Source organism: Haliotis asinina, chromosome 2, assembly GCF_037392515.1.
Source record: "Haliotis asinina isolate JCU_RB_2024 chromosome 2, JCU_Hal_asi_v2, whole genome shotgun sequence".
Lineage (NCBI taxonomy): Eukaryota > Metazoa > Mollusca > Gastropoda > Lepetellida > Haliotidae > Haliotis > Haliotis asinina.
Window position 1 is genome coordinate 20,442,320 of NC_090281.1, and position 22,788 is coordinate 20,465,107.

Genomic DNA, 22,788 nt, shown 5'->3' on the forward strand with positions numbered 1-22,788 from the left:
CCATGCCTGAACCTCGGAGTCAAAGCCACAGGCATGGCGAAGACAGTAGAAGAAGCAGCAAGCCATGCCATCATGTCGTGAAGATGAGCTGTTTGTGCCAAGGAATGGCATCCGCTGACATGATGTTGGACAGTTCCTGCATATTCATTGCACAATCGATATTTTATGTAAACGATTATGTTTCACAGATTAAAGATAGTATGCAGCAGAGAGGGCTCGGGTGGTCCAGGGCCCTTGTCCCCTCTACACGCACTCCAGACAGCGAATGGGACTTCTCCCAGGAAACGCTGCCTAGTCAAATCCATTAAGACCTTTCGGAAGAATGTGTAGATTCCCCTACACAGCCTTCTGCGTTACAGACAGACATGTTGAAGATGATGATAGAAACAACGAGCCATGCCATCAGAACTTTTAGGATGTACTGCTTGTGCCAAGGAAGGGCATCCACTGACACTCTCAGAAAATTCATTGCACAGTCGACATTTCGTGGTCATATTTTTCTTAAGAAACACACTTTGGCGATTGCAAGGGGGACGTGGCTGGTCCAGAGCAGCAAAGAGGAAGCCCTCAGTTTCACATTTGAGACCAGCAGACCCTTCCAGGCGAAGGCGAAGGTTACTATTCTGTTCCACACACTGCATGATGTCATGGCTTTCCCACAAATGATCGACTCTGGGCTCTGTGGTGAAGGACAACACCTGGTTTACTCCCACCACCATACCGTCCAGCAACACATAACCATCAACAAATTCAAATTCTCTCAAAGAGCACTGGCACGCTTAAAATCGATGTGGAATTCCTTGCTTTCATTACGGGTCTTGACACGCATCACCAAAGGATCACCCGATAAATAAATATGTTCAAATGTACATAATAAAATGAGAGCCTCCACGTTAATCAAACTCGACCGCCCGATTTGACACGATTATATTATATGCAATACCTAGAGAGGAACGAGGGTGGGAAGGTTGTAGGTTCTATTATCAGGCATAATCCTTCAGGTCAGGCGGTCAATACTCTGAGTGTCTTGTTTTGGCCAATCAAACTACTCCAGATGAATAGGAAAGGACTGGCACAGCAAAAAGAAAATTGGTAATTTGGACCTTTTTTCTGGCATTTAACTCTGAGCTAGAGATTTTTAGCGAATTTTATAATCGGCCCCATGTTTTTCTCAAATCCGGGCATTCTGGAGCACGTCTCGAACCCGTATTCCAAAAGAGGAAGGCCTGATCCTCCACAAGATGCTCAATCACTTCTCCCCACTGTAACTTTACCAATCCGTCATTCGTTACCTATTAGTTCAGATGAAGAGGACTCGAAAATGAGAACATGTTCTTTCAAATTCGTATTCCCTTATTAAGGAGCTCGATGTCATCCATGTAAAGGAGATGAGTAAGCGGTGTGGGGAATCTGTGCTGAGGAGGTCCAGGATGGAAACCCTTCTTTTTATTAAGCAGACAGCTCAAAGGATTTAAAGACAAACAAAAAGCAGAGGCCCGGATGAGTGCCTCTGAAATATCCCCCTGCTGATTGGAATGGAAACCAAAGTCCTTATCTGCCCATGCGAGTACATTTCAAGTTGAGTCGACCAATAGCTCGTCAAAGACTTGAATGAATCAAGTACTCGCTCAGTGAGGTCAAGACAATGAAGAGACTTCAGAGTCCATTCATGGGATACAGAGTCATAGGCTTTTGTAGTCGATCCAGCACGCGGAGAGTTTGCGGTTTTATGTTTTAGCCTCATCCAATATAATTGTTAGTACAAGAAGTTGAATCCTTGCATCATTCAACATCTCTTTCTCTGCCCCTTCTGCTGCTCCGTAAATTATATCATTGGAAGACCATTAAGGTGACTGTGAATAATTTATACTGTGTATTCAAACATGTGGTACAGCGGAATGGCTTTTGGATCAGTTAATACTCCCTTTTTTCAAGGAAGTAGTGTGCGACATTTGCCGAAACATGGAGGAATACAGGAACATCCCATGTGTCCACGAGAGAGTTGAAACAGTGATATAGTGATGGTTGGACACACGGGAACAAGTTCCAATACCGGTTTCAGACTCAGGAGCTGTATTAGGTTTGAACTTTTAGATAACTCTTTTTGGGCAATCTGGTGATGTGTAACAGAACTGCCCAGTTATTTGTTTATGCACTGAGTGATCGTACTCAGGGACCCGTGGTGCCTCTAGGTGACAGTCGCCGGGTACAGAACAAAACTGTTTCCACCACCTTTCCTTTCTCATCTATTTGAGGCCGTTTGTTATGTTTGCCATTACCTTTGTTGGCTGTCCAAATGATTTTCTGTAGTTTTAAAGAGTTAATTTTGCTTTATAAATTTGTTCTTCTTTTCACACTTTTTTCTTTCTGTAAGTCCAAACTTTTTATTTTACTTTTATTATTATTATGAAAAGGAAGTCAATGTACTTCTTTATAAGTTTGACATAATTATCACCATACTTAATCAATTATCATTAAAATGTTATCTTCTTTTGGAACTTCATAAATATTAACTAAATATTTACTTTTAGCGAATGCGTAAAATGACTGAAATATTTTAATATATAACTACCTTAGGGAACCATTCTTTAAAATAATCGCCTACAGCGTAGAAGTTTCTGAAAACGACTCGATGTTGTATGTCTGTCTTCAGAGAACTTCGCAACAATAGTACATTTGAATGATTCCAATGTACTCTACCTCCCTTTAAGACTCGATGTTGTATGTCTGTCTGCAGAGAACTTCGCAACAATAGTACATTTGAATGATTCCAATGTACTCTACCTCCCTTTAAGACTCGATGTTGTATGTCTGTCTACAGAGAACTTTGCAACAATAGTACATTTGAATGATTCCGTGCAATGCTACAGTAAATGAAGGAAAACATAATGCAAATTTCATAAGTTATAGCGGATATTACGGAATAATGCAGGTACCTTGTTCAAGATATGCATTCATCAAATTAGATAAGATACAAGCTTAAGTGAACATTAATATTGCCTAAATAGGATTAACAGATTTAAGCTTTAATACCATTCTCGGCGTGTACGAGCTTTTGCTCGGCGCTGCACTCTTCTCTTTGCGCCTTCACTGCTTCAGTGCTGAAGAAATGTGTTCACACGCACCCTTTGGAATTGCGTTATTAAAGCTGAAAAATTGTTTCAAAGTTTATGTCCTGCGTCCCAATAGATCATTTTATATAAATGGTTGATACAAATTTGCCCATGCATGAAATGAGCGAGATAGCCCTTGGTTCGCTTTAACCTGATTTCTATTTTGACTCTAACACAAACCGGAAGTGTTATTTGTGTACGTTAGCAACTTGTTAGAAAAAAAATAATGTCCTCTCTGTTAGAGTCGGTTGACACAGGTATCATCGGTATAGTATCAACAGGGTCATGAGAAAGCTATGTATACATGATTTCAGTCGGAAATAAAACGCAACATCCGCGTTCCAGAATGTAGAGAAGAAAAAAGTTATAGTCTAAACAACTTAGGCTGTGAAATGACGATAGATCACTGTGGTGGCGATTGTGTTTATATGAGATCACGTGGAACCTGGTTGTGATATTTGAGACATACGGGCCATCATTAGTACTGATAAAAACATATAACCTGAAAAATAGGGGTGAGCCGCCCCACTTGGATAAGGATAATATTCAGTATTGAACAGCAGTTCTTTTCTTCGTATTGACTATTGACCTGGTTATGGCCTGGAGACGTATATCGATCAAACTAAATCCAGTTTTATTGTGTCAGGAGTTGGGTCCACATGTGATTGAGAGGAAAGTTGCCTGTAATGTTTTATGAGGTAATCAAGAAGTGCTGTCCAAGACGTTGTGGAGGCTTTTGAATATAGATACATTAATCATTTATTAAGTTTAACAACAAGTCTGTGTACTTGTGTGAGCCTGATGAGACTTACGGCTGTAGACTGGGAAGTGTCAGCTGTAAATTATGTAGAGACTGCTCTAAGGATACTGATTGAACTTTAACAGTCTAATCATTTGGGTCACAATGCCCGTTAAACAGCAGGATAGAGCGGACATGTTTAAGGGACCACAAGAACTACACAAACTGGATCTCAGGCAGTTTGGAGGTCACAAGGATGAGGTGATTATTGTTACTTTCAGTGGTAATTTTGAGTGTTGTAGTGTATGTGACAAAAAATATTTTAAATATTACAAAATTATTTACATTAATTAAAGACATTTTGTTATGTGTAATTGGCAAATAAGTATGATATGACTGATATTACATGTAGATGAATTCATATTCAATATGATAACTGAATTGAAATTGATTTGTGAGGCAGATTATGTTGGAATGATCAATTATATTGCATACATGCATGCACACAGGCTTCCACATACATGTACACACATGCACATATGCACACATATTTTTGCCTGTACCATTACAAAATGTTAGTAGCTATAACTTTGACAGAAAGTTGCCAGATGCCACATCATGTTGATATATATGTTGGTTTTATCCAGTGTACCCATCTCATGCCATTCTGTTGTGCACAAATGTAGAGAATGTACACAGAAAGAAATTCACTGTGTATAGAGGTCTGCAGGGATTGGGAAAGGCAGGGGCCATGGGCCATTTTGCACATTAGAATGAAAAACGGCCCATTAAAATTTGGAACTTCACTATTGATACAAGGCAGTGGCCCATTCACAATTAAGGAAATGGCTAATAATCCTGAAAATGTCCCATTGTCAAAGTTCTCTTTCCCAGTCCCTGGGTCTGCACAATATTATTATTTGTACCCACACCAAATCTCTCACTTTGCTAAGTTTTGCGTTGTTTCTTTCAAAGCAGTTTTTTTCATAATTTCATTCATCATTTAGGGCTGTGGGGTAGTTTTGTGGTTAAAGCTTGTGGAAACCTGTGTTGGATTCACCATAGGGACTGTCCTGTGACTGTGTAAAGTTATTTGACTCACAGTCAATTTAGCTCTAACCTTTTTTTGGCAAAACACTGCCTGTGTTTTTTTAGGGAATGACATGGATGTGATACAGGTGTTAAGATTGTGTGTCATATTTTAGAAACTCACCAAGCCGTGTGACCAATCTCATTTTTTTATGTAATATGTCTATAGTGCGTTCAAGTTTAAGTAAATTATAAGTAAATAATTATTAAGTAAATCATATTTCACCAAAGAAAATAAGATTTAATTTCAGGCATATGTAATGGGAAAAAAAGCCCTAGAAAATATAGTAAACAAATGGTGGAGCATGTACACATTTGAAATAGAAAAAATACGAAAATGACAAAGATACAATACAGTAAAGTTGTTTGGTAACATGTGAGTCATTCACCTTAAATAGTTGCTGTTTCCATTCAACAGTGTTTTTGAAAAGTGTGAAAAATGTTTTCACAGACAGCTTGCAAAAACTGCTATGTCTCTAAGGCTACGTAAAGTATATTTAGCAAAATGAAGATTTTACAAAGATCAATAAATATATGTGTTTACTGAAATAACAGTATTTATGCATTTTAGGATGTTTTGAGGGATTGGGAAGTGTGCTGCAAAAACTGGTTATGTAAACCATAGACAAGGAAACAATTGCCTCCAAAAAATGAGAAAAAAGGATTAAGACCCTGACATTTATGGGAGGGGGTTAAAGGGCTGGAAATTATTTTGTGTTTTGGTCATTGAAGAATAACCTGACCCTGCTGCTGTCCATCATAGATATTAAATAATTACAAAGATTAAAGCTTAAACTTAAAAATGTATATTTTACCATCTTTATAATTCAATACATTTTTGTGGTTGTGGCATGCTGTTATGTGGAGATGTATCCATGCGATGTGTTCATTCATTGCAGTGTAATATTTTTAACATAAGGTAATATTTTCAACATTAAGTACCTTTAAGTGGCATTTAGAAGCTGGTTTTATGAAAAGGAAGACCTTTTATGGATTGACAACTTTTTTATTGCAATAGATATGATGTTTCAGTGTTATTTGCTTGATAATTGTGATAGGATCTGCACTGAAACGTAACATCTATTGCAATAAAGAAGATATCTATCTTCATTAGGTACACCATGGCTTGGTGCTTACACATGAATTCACATTTCCATTTAGGAAGGGGTCAGATGTCATTTTTAAGATATTTATCATGATATTTTCTCAGTAAAGTATAGATTCAAGAACTTTTAGGGTTGAAGTTGAACTGTGATTTGAACCCACATTCTCTGAGTCAGGTACTTTATTGACATCCCACAAAGTCAGCAATGTAACCCACAGCAGCTTAATTCCATCACAAGAGAGAACTATTTAAATCATGAACTATGACGGATCTTTTTAATCATATAAGTTATCATTTAATTATTACATTTTTAAAAGAATTAGATTTGTTGAATAATTTGTAAATAGATGAATATTTTATGTTTAGAAGTTTGTAGTAACTTTGATTGTGAGTGGCTCTATCATCAATTAGGGTTAAAATGCTGCAAAATTATTGTCTTGAAAGGATATTAAGTCCCTAGTATGGTATGTACATTACAATAGTTTATCACATATAGCCAGTTTTTATCTTGTATTGTCATCTATAATTAAAGGTCACATGCAACATAAAACACAACTTTGCAGATTCTGATACCTTTTGGTATGAACTTACTGAAACAAATCATCCAAAAAATGCCAATTCAGCCCTTAAAATTGAAAAAAAAAACCAATGTGATGGAAAAAAGCCTACGAATTCAGAGTTCAAATGATTTACTAATTTCCCCCCAGTGCTAGTTTCAACAGCTATTCTGTGCTGCGCCCATATGCATGCACAGTGAATAGCTTTGCAGAGCTTGAAACAGTATTTATACTCGGAGTATGAGGTCATGAGCAGTAGTCTAATCTTGGTTTTCTACACAAACAATTAAGTAATCTACTCATTCCTCATGTTTATACATCATAAACAGAGAACCGGCTAAGTGTATCAGCAGATGAGCCAGCCAGTGAAAAGATTTCATTACACTTGAGTGCACATCCGCCGGCCCCGACTGGGTTCGGTATCAAGGGTCCTTCGTTTCTAACATAGACCCAAGTACAAAATATTGCAATTTTGATTTGTGATTGTACACTTTGAATTTTGTTTGTTTGTTTTTTCATAATCAGCAATGCATATTATACTAGTATGTCATGAATAAGTGAAAATTGTGTTTTAATTATGTTTGATTTTTTGCTTGCATGTGACCTTTAAACTGTTTTAGATCTACTTACTAGTTTTAAATTTGAATCAGTGATAATCCAGTTCTTTCTATTGTTCTTTGATGACAAGTTTTACAATTTACCATTAAATTACTGTGTCTGAATGTAATTGTTTTCTTCACAATATGGCTGAAATATTGCCAGTGTGATGATAAAGTTTAACTCACTCACTCACTGCAGCTTAAACAAAATGGAAGTCAGACAACCAGCGAGTGAGTGAGTTTGAATTTAGACTGCTTTTAGAAATATTCCAACAATATTATGTTGGGGGCCACTCAATATGGCCTTCAAACATTCTGCCCATGTTGGGAAATCAGATCCTGGTCTACAGTTTGACAAGCGAAAGCTTGAACCACCAACTTGACTGCCCCACCCCGCAGGACAAACAGTATTCAAGACCACAGACTATGTGTACCCCTCTGACAAATGTAAACTGGCTGAAAGTTATCGATACACAATGTCATTTAGAAAGTGGTCAAGTACATCTACCTTCAACAATGAGGGGCGAAGCACCATACAATTATTGTCCCCCTGAGAGGGTATCTAAGTCCCATCTCTTTCAAGGTATGTTTCAGGCGACAAGGTTTTAACTTGTTTAATCTCAGAATACAGGGTTAGCGCTAGGATTTTTCTTAGGTGACCCAAGGGCCCACCTATCCAAAATAAGGTGGGCCTTTTTGATATGACGGGGGTTGAACTTGAGTATTCACAGTTTGGAAAACAATTTGTAACAAGTTATGGTGAGGTAATATAGTATGTCGGGGCTCCAGGTAAGTCGCCTATTCGCTTGATTTACTCAATGAAAATGACATTTACTCAAATACAAATCTGTGAGTATGAAAATGCATAAGAATTACTTAAAAGACAATAGGTCTAAAATACTTTGTATACTTTACTAACTAAACTAAACTGGCTTGATAATGCATCATGGAGCCCGAACTCTAAAACAGCGTTAGCAAATGTTAAGTCATGCATATATATACACATCCTGTTATAGCCGTAGCCATTGTCTGGAGTTGACTATAGTAGTCACATCACTTCCATGTTGCCTGTTCAAAAATGGCTGCTAACTGTTTGGGAATATCAGAATTACTAAAAACTTAGGTCTATTGCGAAGCATTTATATTTACATATATAGAAGTGTTATTGTTACCCAATAAAAGAAAAGACACTCTGCATAAAAGTACTCAATTCTTTAAACTAGTGGGAGTATGTGAAATGCTAGTTACTATTAAAAAATGCAATTACTTATACATAAACAGACATAGGAGTAAATACCCAATTGCTTGAAAAATTATCTGGAGCTCAGTATATGTTGTGATATTGCTTGGCTAAGTTGGAGTATAATAGCCAGTGGCTGAAGGGATGGAGTTGTTTCAGCAAGGGTCAATGCCATTAGCAAAAGTTACTGTAAGTCCCCACGGTCCTTTGGGTGGTGATCTTCCTTCAGTTGCTGGTGATCACTAGCCCCATTTTATTGTATTGTTCTCTGTAGTGACATACTGAGGGAAAAAATAAGGTATCATTTGAAAGCACAAGTGTTCACTGATTTATTTTCCAGGTTTCTTCACAGGCTCTGTGATACAAAGCTTGTGTACAAACCTTGGAAAAGATAAAGGAACACTTGTCCTTTCATGTGATCCCTTATTTTTTCTCAGTATATGCTTTTATGATAACATTCTAATTTCTATCTTAATATTTGTGATTCTCTATAAGTTTTACTGTTCATCATCAATAGATTTTAATCTTGAAAATGTTATCTTTAATTTATAAATTGCTCTTGTCAAGACATGTCTGAGACATTGCCAGTGTCATGCTAAATATTAACTCATTTGCTCAAAAGCAACTTTTTGTTATAGGTTGGAAAATATAGATTCTAACACAGATGTTCATTTGGGATGGTTGTGTCACTCTACCTGTCTTCTTCATTTAGAATCTGTTTCCAATATGACACTTGTGTTTTGTTTCAGGTGAACTGTGTGGCATTTTCCAGTGATTTCCAGATTCTGATTACTGGTTCTGATGATGAGAGAATTCGAATCTTCAATGCCAGGACTGGAGAGTTTGTGTGTAAAGTGAAAGGTCACTCAGGTAAAACACTGAGCGCTCCTTTCTGAGGTTTGTAGCAGGGGGAGGTAAAGAGCTGTCACATGATTACACATGTCAATGAATCAGTTGCCACTTGATTTTCCTCTCTTTGATTATGCTGTGTCATTATGGAACTGATTCTTTAATGGAAGTTGTGTTATTGTGGGACTGACACTTTGATTGAAGTTGTGAACCCGTGAGGGTCCCGGGGGAGAATATTAGCCTTCAGCAACCCATGCATGCCATATACAGCGACTATGCTAGTCGTAAGATTCAACTACACAGGATTGGGTGGTCAGGCTTGCTGACTTGGTTGACACATGTCATCAGTTCCCAAAAGCGTAGATTGAAACTCATGTTGTTGATCTCTGGATTGTCAGGTCCAAACTCGATTATTTACAGACCGCTGCCATACAGCTGGAATATTGCTGAGTGTGGAGTGAAACTAAACTCACTCATTCACTCATTACGGGAGTGACCCATTGCTGGATGTTGTGTTGATATGGGACTGACCCTTTTCTGAATGTTGTGTTAATATGGGACTGACCCTTTGATGGAATTTGTGTCATTGTGGTAGTGACTCTTTGACTGATGTTGAGTCATTACGGGACTGACCCTTTGATGGAATTTGTGTCATTGTGGTAGTGACTCTTTGACTGATGTTGAGTCATTACGGGACTGACCCTTTAATGGAATTTGTGTCATTGTGGAAGTGACTCTTTGATCAAAGTTGTTTCATTTTGGGACTGACCCTCTGATGGAGGCTGACCAGACAGTGGGCTGTATGCTTCTCGGGTGCATTGCCAAGCTGTCCAGGAGTAGGAGCAGTGGGGAGTGTCCGGGCGTAGTGTTCAAGAAAGGCCAGAAACTTTGTTTACAGTTCCATTCCATTCAACAATTGAATAAAAGAGAGAGAGGACAGTCCATGAGATAGGATATATATAAATAGATATATATACAGATTATAGTTAAAGTTTTCAGTGGTGCTAATACTCCCTTGCAGGTGCAATAAAGAGTGTGGCCATAACTGGTGACTGTCGCCACTTTGCGACAACAATTCCATTCAGCAATTGAATAAAAGAGAGAGAGGACAGTCCATGAGATAGGATATATATAAATAGATATATATACAGATTATAGTTAAAGTTTTCAGTGGTGCTAATACTCCCTTGCAGGTGCAATAAAGAGTGTGGCCATAACTGGTGACTGTCGCCACTTTGCGAGCGGATCATATGACAAGACCGCACGGGTGTGGCGTATGCGAGATGCTTCACTAAGACATCTCTTACAAGGCAAGTGCAGCAGTGACTACATCGTATCTCATGCCCCAAACTTGATCTCCACAGTAGGTGCAGTTGGGTAGCAGTGGTTAACCATCCGCTCCTCATGCCAAAAACCTGGGTTCAATTCCCCACATGGGTACAATGTGTACTGCCCATTTCTAGCGTTCCTTGCCATGTTCTTGTTGGAATATTGCTAAAGGTAGCGTGAAGCTAAAACTCACCCACTCGCTCGCTGATGTCAACAATTCTGCAAATCTGCCACATCCTACAATTTTTCAGATACAGTTTTCAATTCAGGTACATTGTATCTCTTCTTTGTGTCATATTGTATCTATTATAGTGCACTGACTTTGACTGCCTGACATTTTAATTTTTGAATTAGTTATTAATAAGTTTTGCATTAAGTTAACTCTATGATATATATAACAACATATATCTTTGGCTGCACTGTAAAAACAGTTGTATATCACTTCCTCTACCATATGTTGGTCATCAGTTGCAATATTTCTGTTCAAATTCGTGTTTAGTCAATCTTTGTAAGCATGCGCTGAAGAAGGTTTTGACCAGTCTGTCAGTGATTTTTATAAGCACGCCCAAATTCTTGACCAATCTTTTAATAATTTTTGTAAGCACGCCCTGACTGAATTCTTGTTCCATCTGTCAGTAATCTTAATAAAAATTGACCAGCGATTGACAGCCTGACCAAATTCTTTACTGGTCTGTCAGCAGTGTTTATAAGCACACCCTGACCAAGTTCTTCTTCAATCTGTCTGTAATCTTTATAAGCATGCCCTGACAGAATTCTTGACAATCTATCAGCAATGTTTGTAAGCATGCCTTGACCAAATTTTTGACCAAACTTGTCAGCAATCTTTGACCAGACATGTTGGACCAGACATGTTTGTTGTAGGTCACACCAAAAGTGTGGAGGTGGTGGTTTTCTCACCAGATGGCACTCTGCTGTGCTCAGGATCATGGGATAGGTCAGCCATCTTGTGGGATGTTGAGGTAACAAATTCTACCACTTTACAAGTTTTATAATTCTATCTACATCTGTGGAAGACGTGGAAGCCTTGCAAAACATGTTTGCCATCAACCAGGCATTGAAAAATATTTTCCAAATCTTACAATTTGATAAGGTATTTATAATTCTCTTTGTGCGACTACAGTCGTAAGTCTATGCCAGTGTGTCTTAATTTGGGATTCTTTTTGTGACAGGCTATATTAACATATGGGAATGTGTGATTTTCTTTATGGTACTACAGTCGTAAGTCTTTGTTAATGTATGGGAATTTTGGATCCTTTCTGTGCTACTACAGGCAATGTTAATGTATGGGAACTTATGATTCTCTTTGTACCACTACAGTTGTAAGTCTATATTAAAGTAGGTAAGTTATGATCATCATGGCGCTATGACTGTTTCATGGATCAATTTGTTGTCAGTTACCTCCAAGGTTTTGGAAACACGGCATACATAAAATTAGCAAAGAAGCCCAAATAAGGCAATCTTTGATTAAAGATCTGTCATCATTGATGCTAAACTGCAGTGGCAGTCTTACATTTCTAACCAAACAAAATACCATGTCTGTTAATTGGCTTGCAAAGAAAGAGTTTTCATAAAGAGTCGAAGCAAAATTCTTTTTTTTTTTCAAAATGTGAACTTTTATTCTTGGCTCATCTCCTGAGGACACTGTTCTGTTGCTTAAATGTTTTTGCCATTGTGCCTTCTGAAAAAACCTGAGTTTTAAATATGTTTTTGCAAGCACATTTCGCTTCTGGTTCCACATTTTGTCCCTGAAGTCTTGAAGGCAGTATACCCCTGACAGTCAACGATGTCTTGTATGTGTGAATTGTTACAGTGGATTTTATGGATTTGAATTGAATTTTATGTAGTTAAATATGTAATTTTGTTTATAACTATTTTGTCAGTTACCTTGTATCCAGATATATTTGTTTGGAAACACAGATTTCCATCATCTGAATTTTACATCCCTTACCCAAAAGATTATTGCTGGATTTTGTGAAATCAAAACATACATTGTATCCCCCTTTTGAATTCATTTGGGATAAATAGAACCATAATTTTGATGAAAAAGTTGTAATAGGTGGTACCTGGAATAATTTTCACTTTCTCAGTGAACTTTCTGGAACACTTTTGAGCCCACTTTCTTGAGCCCACACCAGGAAAGTCATCCTGTGAAGATGCTGTCTAGCACTGCTCTCCAGTAAGCCATGCTTGTCGTGAGAGGTGACTAACGAAATCGGGTGGTCAGTCCCGCTGATTAGGTTTAGGACATGTGATTGTATCCCAGTTGCACAGATTGATGCTCATGCTGTTGATCAGTGGATTATCTAGTCCAGGCTCAGTTATTTACAGACCACCGCCATTTAGTAATAATATTGCTGAGTGTGGCGTAAAACTAAACTCACTCACACATACATATGTTATGAACATAGTCAAGTAACTGTGATACTGCACTTCTATGACATCTTATTCTCATCAAAACAGTGCAAAGGAAAAGTTGTCTTTCTCAATGTGAAATCTTCCCTTTTGGATAATATAGATTTTTTGTGGTGGTTGCTGTTGCAGTCGGGCAGTGGGGTGAGGATGTTCCTGGGACACGAGAACCTAGTACAGTCCATCGCTTTCTCCCCTAATGGGAAATGGATCGTAAGTCAAATTGAGAAAGGATATTCATGAATACCACATGCAGGTCATCAGTTTGTTGGTAATGGGGTCAGTGGGATGGTCTTGTGCTTAAGGCATTTGTTCGTCATACCGAAGTCCTGGGTTCAGTTCCCCATAATGTGTGAAGCCCATTTCTGGTGTCCCCTGCTGTGATGATACTGCAATATTGCTAAAAGCGAAGTAAAATCACTCTCACTCACTCACTGTTGGCAGTAAAACATGGGGACAGCTGACCCTGGTTTCGTTGCATTACTGCAGTTTGCATTTGACAAAAATACAATGTCAATGAGTGACTACTTTTGTTGCGTGGTTAGTTTTAATTGTATACAAAATGTGAGAGATGCCATCTCCAGTTTAACTGGCTGTGAAACATAACTATGATAAAATCTCACAAATTTGAATTTGTGTGTCAGTATTTTAGCCGAGCTTCAGCAAAACACACATTCCATGATTGTTGTGAATGTACACCTTGTTGATTTAGAGGACACTTTGTGTGACTTTGAGAAGCAGTGGAGAGGTTTGGTCGTGATAAACAAGAATGCAGTACAGACACTAACATTTCAAAACTGTGACGTACATTGCTAATTTCATGTACTTTAATAAATATGTTGCCATGGTCCCTGAGGGTAATCTGTCATTTCAAGCTGTGATGTACAGTGTTAGTTGGAAGTACCATAATAAACATGTTGCCATGTTACACAGAGTAACTGGTTATTTCACACCAAACATTCACCCAAGACTGATTCACCCCAGACTGGTTCACCCCAGACTGGTTCACCACAGGCTGGTTCACCCCCGGCTGATTCACCCCAGACTGATTCACCCCAGGCTGATTCACCCCAGACTGGTTCACCCCAGACTGGTTCACCACAGACTGGTTCACCACAGGCTGGTTCACCCCAGACTGATTCACCCCAGACTGGTTCACCCCAGGCTGGTTCACCCCAGACTGATTCACCCCAGGCTGGTTCCCCCGAGGCTGGTTCACCCCAGACTGATTCACCCCAGGCTGATTTACCCCAGTTCACCCCAGGCTGATTCACCCCAGACTGATTCACTCCAGACTGATTCACCCCAGGCTGATTTACCCCAGACTGATTCACCCCAGGCTGATTCACCCCAGGCTGGTTCACCCCATACAGTTTCATTCCACTGAGAGGTTGTTTCATCCAAGCAAATAGTTCCGATCATTAACTACAAAATTGTTTCAATTCAGATTGTTTGACTATATGTATCAGTTCATATTGGCTGCATTAGATCAGGTGAAGGCAGAGAGGCTATAGAGTCACTCTATAGACGAGTTAATATTTACTTTATTGAAAAATAACAATTTACAGATTAAATTTACTCACTGGATAATTAAAAGGTATCAATTAAGCATTATTTGTCAATGAGTATTAAATATGTGAAAAATAGGTCTATAAGAGCACTGTGTACTAACATGTAGACAGACAGACAGACAGACAGACAGACAGACAGACAGACAGTGGCAGCTGAGGCAGATCTCCAAAAATGCAGTCACCATGGCAGAAATGCAAGTGTAACATCTTACTCAATGTTGACTTGTGTTCAGTCATGTTTAAGTGTGATGAGATATAAGCTTATGTCCTATGTGCCATCTCAACAAAGACACAGTAGCACTTAATTTTTGCCACAGGGCAAGTAACTTTAAGAAAATAACTTGTCCGGGAGCTTCTTTCACAAAGGTGATTGAAAGTCGCTAAGGTAACCTTAGTGCAGTGTTAAAGAATGGGAGTTAAGGTTAACTTTAGTAAAGGTTGTTTTGTGAAAGGAGCCTGACACATTTTTCACCTACCCTGATTTTATGTCATAATCATGATGATGCAGTTATGAACATGATGAAAGAATAAATCAACATGGTATCTGATGTTAATGTTTACTGGACTATTGATCGAAAAGTGATGAATAGCAAAGAAAGATAACTCTGCTTTATAATCATTGCTGAATTTAATGGCTACATTTTGAGCAAGTATGAAATGAAATCCAAGTTAATTTGCAGTTTGAAACCATAAATGGAAGTATCTAGTAGCCTGCGGATAAGAAAGACACCATTATGCGGTTGCCCAAAATGAAAACTGACTTGTCCTGGGTGTCAGATGATGGGATTTTTTAACCCCTGGTTAATATCATTCTCCGTTGATGCTCAATTAGTTGGGTGAAACATCTCTTGTTAGGGGTGAACAAACGGTTTAATTGACCTAGTTTGGAAAAGGGATGGACCAACATGAGTGAAATGTACTGAAACCTTCCCTAGTATGGTGATTTACCTTCAATTTCTGGTGATCCACAACCCATTTCTATATTGTACTGTTTTCTCCAATGATACCAATTTATGAAAGCATGCAAGTTTCATGTCAAAATTGGACATACTCTAGTGGTATTATTGTCGATTTATGACAGGTGTTCTACATTTATTCAGGTTTAATATATAAATTGTTGTCTTTGTGATCAGCTGAAATATTGCTGATGTGACCTTAAATATGGACTCACTCACTAACAACTAAACACACCAGTGAAAAGTTTTGTGCTGTTGTATTTATCCTTCCTTACTTTTCCCAATCACCATTATATTCAGGCAACCGGATCCTGGGACCTGACAATTAGAGTATGGGATCTACCCAAACCAACTGTATCTACAACATCCTCAGCTACAGCACCAACATCACCTTCACCATCAACATCAACATCAGCAGCGACGTCTAACTCAACATCAGCTGAGGGACCATCCACTGAGACATCAACATTGTCACCCAACCCGGCTCTGTCTCCACAAAGCCCCACCCCTTCAACCAGCCCCGGTGTGAGGGATGCCAACAGAGAGGGGGTGAAGGTGCTGTCAGGACACAAGGGAAACATCCATGCTGTTGCCTTCTCCAAGGATGGAATGCTGGTCAGTGATCTATCCCTGATCTTCCTAGGTCTATTAAGGTTTTCACGTGATCACTTGCATTGTGATGTCTTCCTGTGACGATGTGGGTTGGAACTGATCTCCAGCAACCTATGCTTGCAGAGAAAGGCGAGTAATGGGATTGGATGATCAGGCTTGCTGATTTGGTTGACACATGTCATCATATCCCAATTGGGTAGACTGATGCACATGCTGTTGATCATTGGACTGTCAGGTCTGGACTTGATTTGTTTTCAGACTGTCGCCATATTGCTGAAGAAACAAGCCAATCAACCATTGTGTTGTCATGGAATTCAATAGCATTTCATACATCTTGAAAGTGTGAGAGTTCCAAGAAAGCTGGAATACTGTGAAAATATTTGGTGATAATATGAGTCTGTTTCAGTGGCAATAAACATTACTGTGCGCTTTGTGATTTTCACGTGGTATTTGATCTCTGGACATTAAATACTTGTAAACTGGAAAACATATAGTGTCTGTATGATAGTATGTCTCATTTCTCATTTAGAAGGAACCAGTCAGCTTCTATAGCCCACATGATGTGCATAAAATAATTGAAAAGTTGACTTATAACAGATGTTCTCGGAACTCCAATAAATATACCTTTTGAAAGGAAAGAAGGCTAATTATCATTTCTGTACAGGTTTTAACTGTCAAAAGTGTGATTTTAAAGGTTTTCAGGCAGTTCATACCTTATTCGTATCTGAAACAATACCTGTCACTTGCCAATAATTATTACACCAGTTTCTGTATTTTCTGTTGAGGCAAACATCAGCAGGGCTGAAAGGGCATATATTACTCTTGGTATGTAACAAGTCTTCACAAACTGTGGGATTCTTTTCAGTTACTGGATGACTGTTGAGTGAATGAGTGAGTGAATTGGTATAAAGCTCTACCAGGCAACAAAAGTCATGGGTGAGAAGACATTGCCAGATAACTCAAGGTTAAGAACAATCAGTATTATTTACTCTGGTTCTTACCTGTCAGGACATGTGACCTAGTCGTCTTAGACGATGCATGGTGGATGTACCATGTGGGTTCCTGCTGACAGAATTCCATGATTGATGTTTCAAATCCCGAATTCATCTTGTTAGTCTGCATCCTACTAGAGTTCATGGCATCACTAGTATGAGGGTAATGCTCTTTTTTTGTCATTTGCACAAGCCGAAGTTCTTTCATTAACTGCCAGACAAAGGAGTGCAGTTGAAAAGACCAAAGGAATCTGCAAATAATAATGCCCTGAAAACTAGCATTACCATTATTATAGCTAATATGGATTCAATTTTTAATAAAATAAATACAAACATTGGTATTGAAACAGTTATTGCTAAGGACAAACAACAGAGGTCACTGAAACACTAGTGTCAATGTGTGGTCCAGTTTGCCTCAATGAGTTATCTCATAGGTGCATCAGTGGTATTTTAAAACATCAGTGGTATGTAAGCAAATAGTCACAAGAAGCAATCGTCTTCTGGTGGTAACAAAGAACACCAGGAGTCATCTGTTTCTTGTGCCTCTTTTGCCAGCATGGGTGACCTGCTTTAAAATACAAATGTTGCTACAACGAGATAACTCGTAGTGGCAAATTTGACTGGAATTGATACTGCTAGTGTACTCATTATAGGCAGTCAACGTCTTAACTGGTCATGTAGATGATGTTGATGTTACAGGCTTCAGGTTCGTGGGACAAGACAGTGAGGATGTGGAACCCACGGACTGGGCGTATCCTCCATGTGTGTGAGGGTCATGAGGGATGGGTCCAAGCTCTGGCCTTCTCCCCTGATGGAACCTATCTGGCCAGTGCTAGTGATGATGACAGCGTGCGTGTGTGGGATGTCATCACTGGCAAGTGTGTCAAAGTGCTGGAGGTAAGGCAAAGACATGGACATAATTGCTCTATTAAAAATAGGGTGCTTGTTGCTTATAAAAAAACTGAATAATAACTCAAATTGTACATAAGTTGTATTTTGACAAGGTATATTGGGTGCCTGAAAACCAATGGGAATTCTGCAAGAATAATTAACTTTTGAAAATATAACAAGCTAAAAAGATTCTTTGAGAATCCTCACACTGAAATGATCATTATAACAAGGGATAACCACCTAGGTTGACAAAAATGCACACCTAGAAAGCAGTCATGGGCCTTATTACTATCCCTGGGAGTAGATGTTTCCTTAACATTGCAACTATGTTCTTTCTAGTAGACTTACTAATTTCCAGCAAGTACAGTGCAGGATAAAACATACCAAACTTGCAAACATTGACCAAACTATATGAAAACAAACTTTAGGAATGCAGGATACACATGAGACCAAATCCCATGATGTGACAATTACTGTCTGATCCTCCGAAAGCTCAATCATAAAACGTATGTGTCGTCTATTTAAGGAGGAAACATGGATTAATATAAAGTTTTCCAACCACTGTTTTATGAACACTTTGTAAGGAGCGAACATTTTAGACAATGTCATGTCTTCAGAAACACACCATAATGTTGGTTGGTTTGTTATTTAATGGCACACTCATCAGTATTCGAACTATATGATGACAGTCTCTAAATAACCACGTCTGGACCAGACAATCCTGTGAGCAACAGTATGAGAATTATCTACACAATGAGGATACCATGACATTTGCCAGTAAAGTCAGTGAGCCTGACCGCCTGATGCCAGTGGTCACCCCTTATGTCAAGCTTGGGTTCCTGAACACCAGTTCTAACCCTGAGTGCCTTGAGCATGCACTAGTGCATGGTTATGTACGCTATATACAGTATGGTTCAAAATTATTGAGAATAGCTAAAGCATTTCATATTATTAAAGGAGAACAAATCAGATAAAATTGAATGTATTGTAAAAGTGAACTGACCTTTTCATGTTGTGTAGGTAACAATTTAATATTTTATCAAGTCTCCTTGAGCTTCACGGCACAGTCTAAGACGGGTGGGCATACTTCCTATCAGAGAGGTTAGTGTCTCGTGAGTTATGCTGTCCCAGTATCGGACCACTTCTCTCTTCATGTCTTCAATTTTTGTCAACCCCTTTTGATTCACACATTCCTTCATCATCCCCCAAATGTTCTCAATGGGATTTAAGTCAGGACTATATGCAGGAAATGGTAATGCAGTCACATTTTTCTCCTGAAACCACTGCTTGGCATGTTTTGCGGTGTGTTTAGGATCATTATCTTGCTGCAAAATCCAGTCATTTCCGTAAAACACATGTGCACTTGGAAGGAGAAAATTATCTAATATGTTAATGTAACGTTGACTTGTCAGATTTCCCTCAAACACACACAGCGTGGTCGTTCCTAAGAAGGATATCCCTCCCCATACATGAAACTTTGGGCTGTATTTAGGTCGTCGATACAACGGTGCTGACGCAGACTTTGTCCATATTTTCACATTATTGGGATATACCCATATTGAGCTTTCATCAGTAAAAATCACATTTTTCCCAGTCAAAGTTTTCATGTGCCAAACACCACTCAACACGCCTGTCTTTATGTTCTTGTTTCATGAGAGGAGAAGGAATTCCAGTCTTTTTCTCCCATCTAAGATCAATCAAATTTCTTCTAACTGTAGATTTTGATACAACTGTTGATCCCCTTTCTATCATTTCATACCTGATGTTGGAGATGCTTGCCCTTTGCTTTTTAGACGCTAAAATTCCCAGCCGGACGCGATCTGAGAAGTCCAATTTTCTGGGTCTCCCTGCTCCTTTCTGGTGCCCCAAATCATTTCCCTCTTTAAAATTCTTCCTAATCCTATACACAGTAGAAAGAGGAGTTCCTGTTCTCTCTGCCAATGTGTTTACATCATCAATTCCTTGATTACACAACTCGAAAATCAACCTTCTTTTATCTTCAGCAGACATTGTTGACAGTGCTGAGGAAAATGACGTCTGCTACAAATTCAGGGGAGGTAACTCTAATTGTACTATACTCAGTAGGCCAAGATGAGTTACCTCCCTTATACCATTACTTAGTTTTAAGTATCAGTGAATCAGTTGAGGTGTTAGGATAGCTCAAAGTAAGAAGAAAAATTCTCAATAATTATGAACCAGACTATAAATATCCTATCTATCTATCTATGTTCACAGGTCATGTCACAATGTGGCCCTATATGCTTAAGAAAACCTTAAACCCAACTCACTCACTCACTCTACTTGCAGGGGGAGACTGATCAGGCTCATCATTGTGCGTTCACGGCTGGAGGTGCCCTTGTGGCTTGTGGTGCAGCTGTAACCACTCTGGCAATCCATGAGATGCCCTCGTCTCAGGTAGCAGAAAAGATGATTTCCCTACCGAGATCAGGGACTCCTTGAAGTCCCCTTGTGGATGAAGAATTGTAAGACTCATTGATACGGTACCACACTGTGATACAATCTCTGATTTCATCGAATAATGTTTGATGGTGTGCTAATGTATACCAAACACTGCTTCCTTTTTACCTAGTCATTCCTGACTTGCCTGCATCGTCAAAGGTGTCAGAGTGGATGTCTGTGTGGTTAACAGTTGATCAGGCTGTGCCGTAGACACATGATTCTATTACAAAATGTATATGTTTGTTTTTTGTGGTTTGCAATCTGAGCAAATAAAGATTGAAATAGTCATGAACTATGAAGGTGAACTTAGAAATATGTATTATTTTGCATGTGTGGTTTTATCCTTGAGTACCCTGCCAAATGTATGTTCTCATGCTTGCTGTATGTTATTCTAACAAGAAATGCCAAATGTTCTTTGTTTTGTTTTTTGTTAATCTCAGTCTAGTGGAACACAATAGTGCAGTGGTAGGCCTGTCACACAGAATGCCCGGGTTCGGTCCTGTTGGAGGCATCTAGGTTCAGGTCTGGGGTAGACAGATTTGTGTATTACCCTTATACAAGATACACCACACAAAATAGCTGAATTACCCAAATTTACTAATGTTGGGAAATATATGTTTTGACTTGGGGGCCATGTGATCGTTTGAAGTCTAGGTGTCATGATCACCTGATTTTTGCGTAAATGGTTGGTAATGGGGAAATAGACTGTACAAGGTTGATACAACTTCAGGGAGTATTTTATTGGGTCTGTAATGTAACAGTCATGTTGGATTCGTTTGCATGTCGGGACTCCTCATAATGTACTGAGATAATGAGAAACAGGTGTTCAAGGGATACCCATGGTTGAGCACCAACATTATTGTGCATGTCTTTCTTGACATACACATGATGTCTGTTGAAAAGGTTCAAATACAAATATCGGGTCTATGTGCGGGTGTGCGTGTGCGTGTGCGTGTGCGTGTGCGTGTGCGTGTGCGTGTGTTGATATGTGTTTTTGATCAGTTGGTAATATCATCTATGTATTTGGTAATGGAAATTACATTACAATTTAAATAACTGACCTTAGGTACACTTCTTATATGTGCCATAAAAGGAGACACTGCTTAATACAATAGAACACAGACAGATGGCTTCACACAGACTTGAGCCGGTAGATGTATTTTTGCGGCATTTAGAAGTTGTATTACATGACCAAGATTTTTTATGGATAAATCTGCCTTTAATTCTTTGACACACAATGTTTCAGTGTCATTTCAGATCCTTTCATCAGGTGAACTGATAAATCAAGAAGTTGATCTTATATCGACTGATCTGATATCATTTCACCTGATGAAGGGGTCTGAAATGACCCTGAAATGTCGTGTGACAAAGATTTAAAAGAAAATTTATTCATAAAAGATCTTGATCATGAATTTCACTGATTTCAGTTCTCACTTGTAGGAGTTAACCAACTGATCATAACTGCACAAATTTCATTACCTAAACTTCCAAAAAAGATGATTACATGCTTGGTATGACCTGTTTTTTAATCAGAATACAGGCATTATCCCATGTGGGTGTTTTCACAAATTTCAGTTAAAGAATATACCATACACGCAATACAAGACAATTTTTATGGATAACAACTTCTTCATTTACTTTTGACAGCGTTTCTGGGAAGTTGTTGGCCCTTCATCAGGTGGATACTGATATAGTGAACAGTACAGTATGTTTATATTGATGTACAAGGAGCCAAATAAACTGTACTTTGAACTTTGTATGTTAATGCAGAAGGTTTTTACACTCTTGTTACTCAACAGCCCTTATAGATTGCCATGTGTTTTCAAATATGATTGAGCAGGGGTTAAAAAATCTGATTGCCTGAAGGCCGGGACAAGTAAGATTTCGTTTGGGGCAGTCAGATAATGATATCTTACTTGTCTGTCTGCTACTAGATAATTTCTGCTTATGGTTTCAAACTGCTAATAAACTTGCATTTCATTTCATAACTGCTCAAAATGTAGCTATTAAATTTGGCAGTGATAATAAAGTAGAGTTGTCTTTCTTTGGTATTTATCGCTTCTCAACACATAGTCCACTAAACATTAACATCAAGTGGAAAATTAGTCAGGACAACGTTACTTTCCGTCCCTTTGCCTGTGGCAATTACAACATTTTTTCAGTATTTCATACAGGAATGGATGTTTTGATGTTGGTATTTCATTTTAAATCTTTAAAAAAATATCCATAAATGGCCTGGAATAAAAATATATGGTA

General features: G+C 38.6%; 1 protein-coding gene across 1 annotated transcript; it reads left to right on the forward strand.

Annotated features, from left to right (window-relative positions):
• Positions 1–3,297: 3,297 nt before the first annotated feature.
• Positions 3,298–20,945, forward strand: LOC137272337 (WD repeat-containing protein 38-like). Its single transcript, XM_067804706.1, has 8 exons — positions 3,298–4,113; positions 9,192–9,312; positions 10,485–10,601; positions 11,503–11,600; positions 13,183–13,263; positions 15,878–16,192; positions 17,881–18,078; positions 20,380–20,945. Exons 1-8 carry the CDS (start codon positions 4,018–4,020, stop codon positions 20,530–20,532), a joined length of 1,179 nt encoding a protein of 392 aa, XP_067660807.1. The 5' UTR covers positions 3,298–4,017; the 3' UTR covers positions 20,533–20,945.
• Positions 20,946–22,788: the final 1,843 nt, after the last annotated feature.

Coding starts and splice junctions, on each gene's coding strand:
- LOC137272337 (XM_067804706.1), top strand. CDS start 4,018: ATGCCCGTTAAACAGCAGGATAGAGCGGACATGTTTAAGGGACCACAA. Junction 11,601..13,182: donor CCATCTTGTGGGATGTTGAG/GTAACAAATTCT, acceptor TTGCTGTTGCAG/TCGGGCAGTGGGGTGAGGAT. Junction 18,079..20,379: donor AGTGTGTCAAAGTGCTGGAG/GTAAGGCAAAGA, acceptor CTCTACTTGCAG/GGGGAGACTGATCAGGCTCA.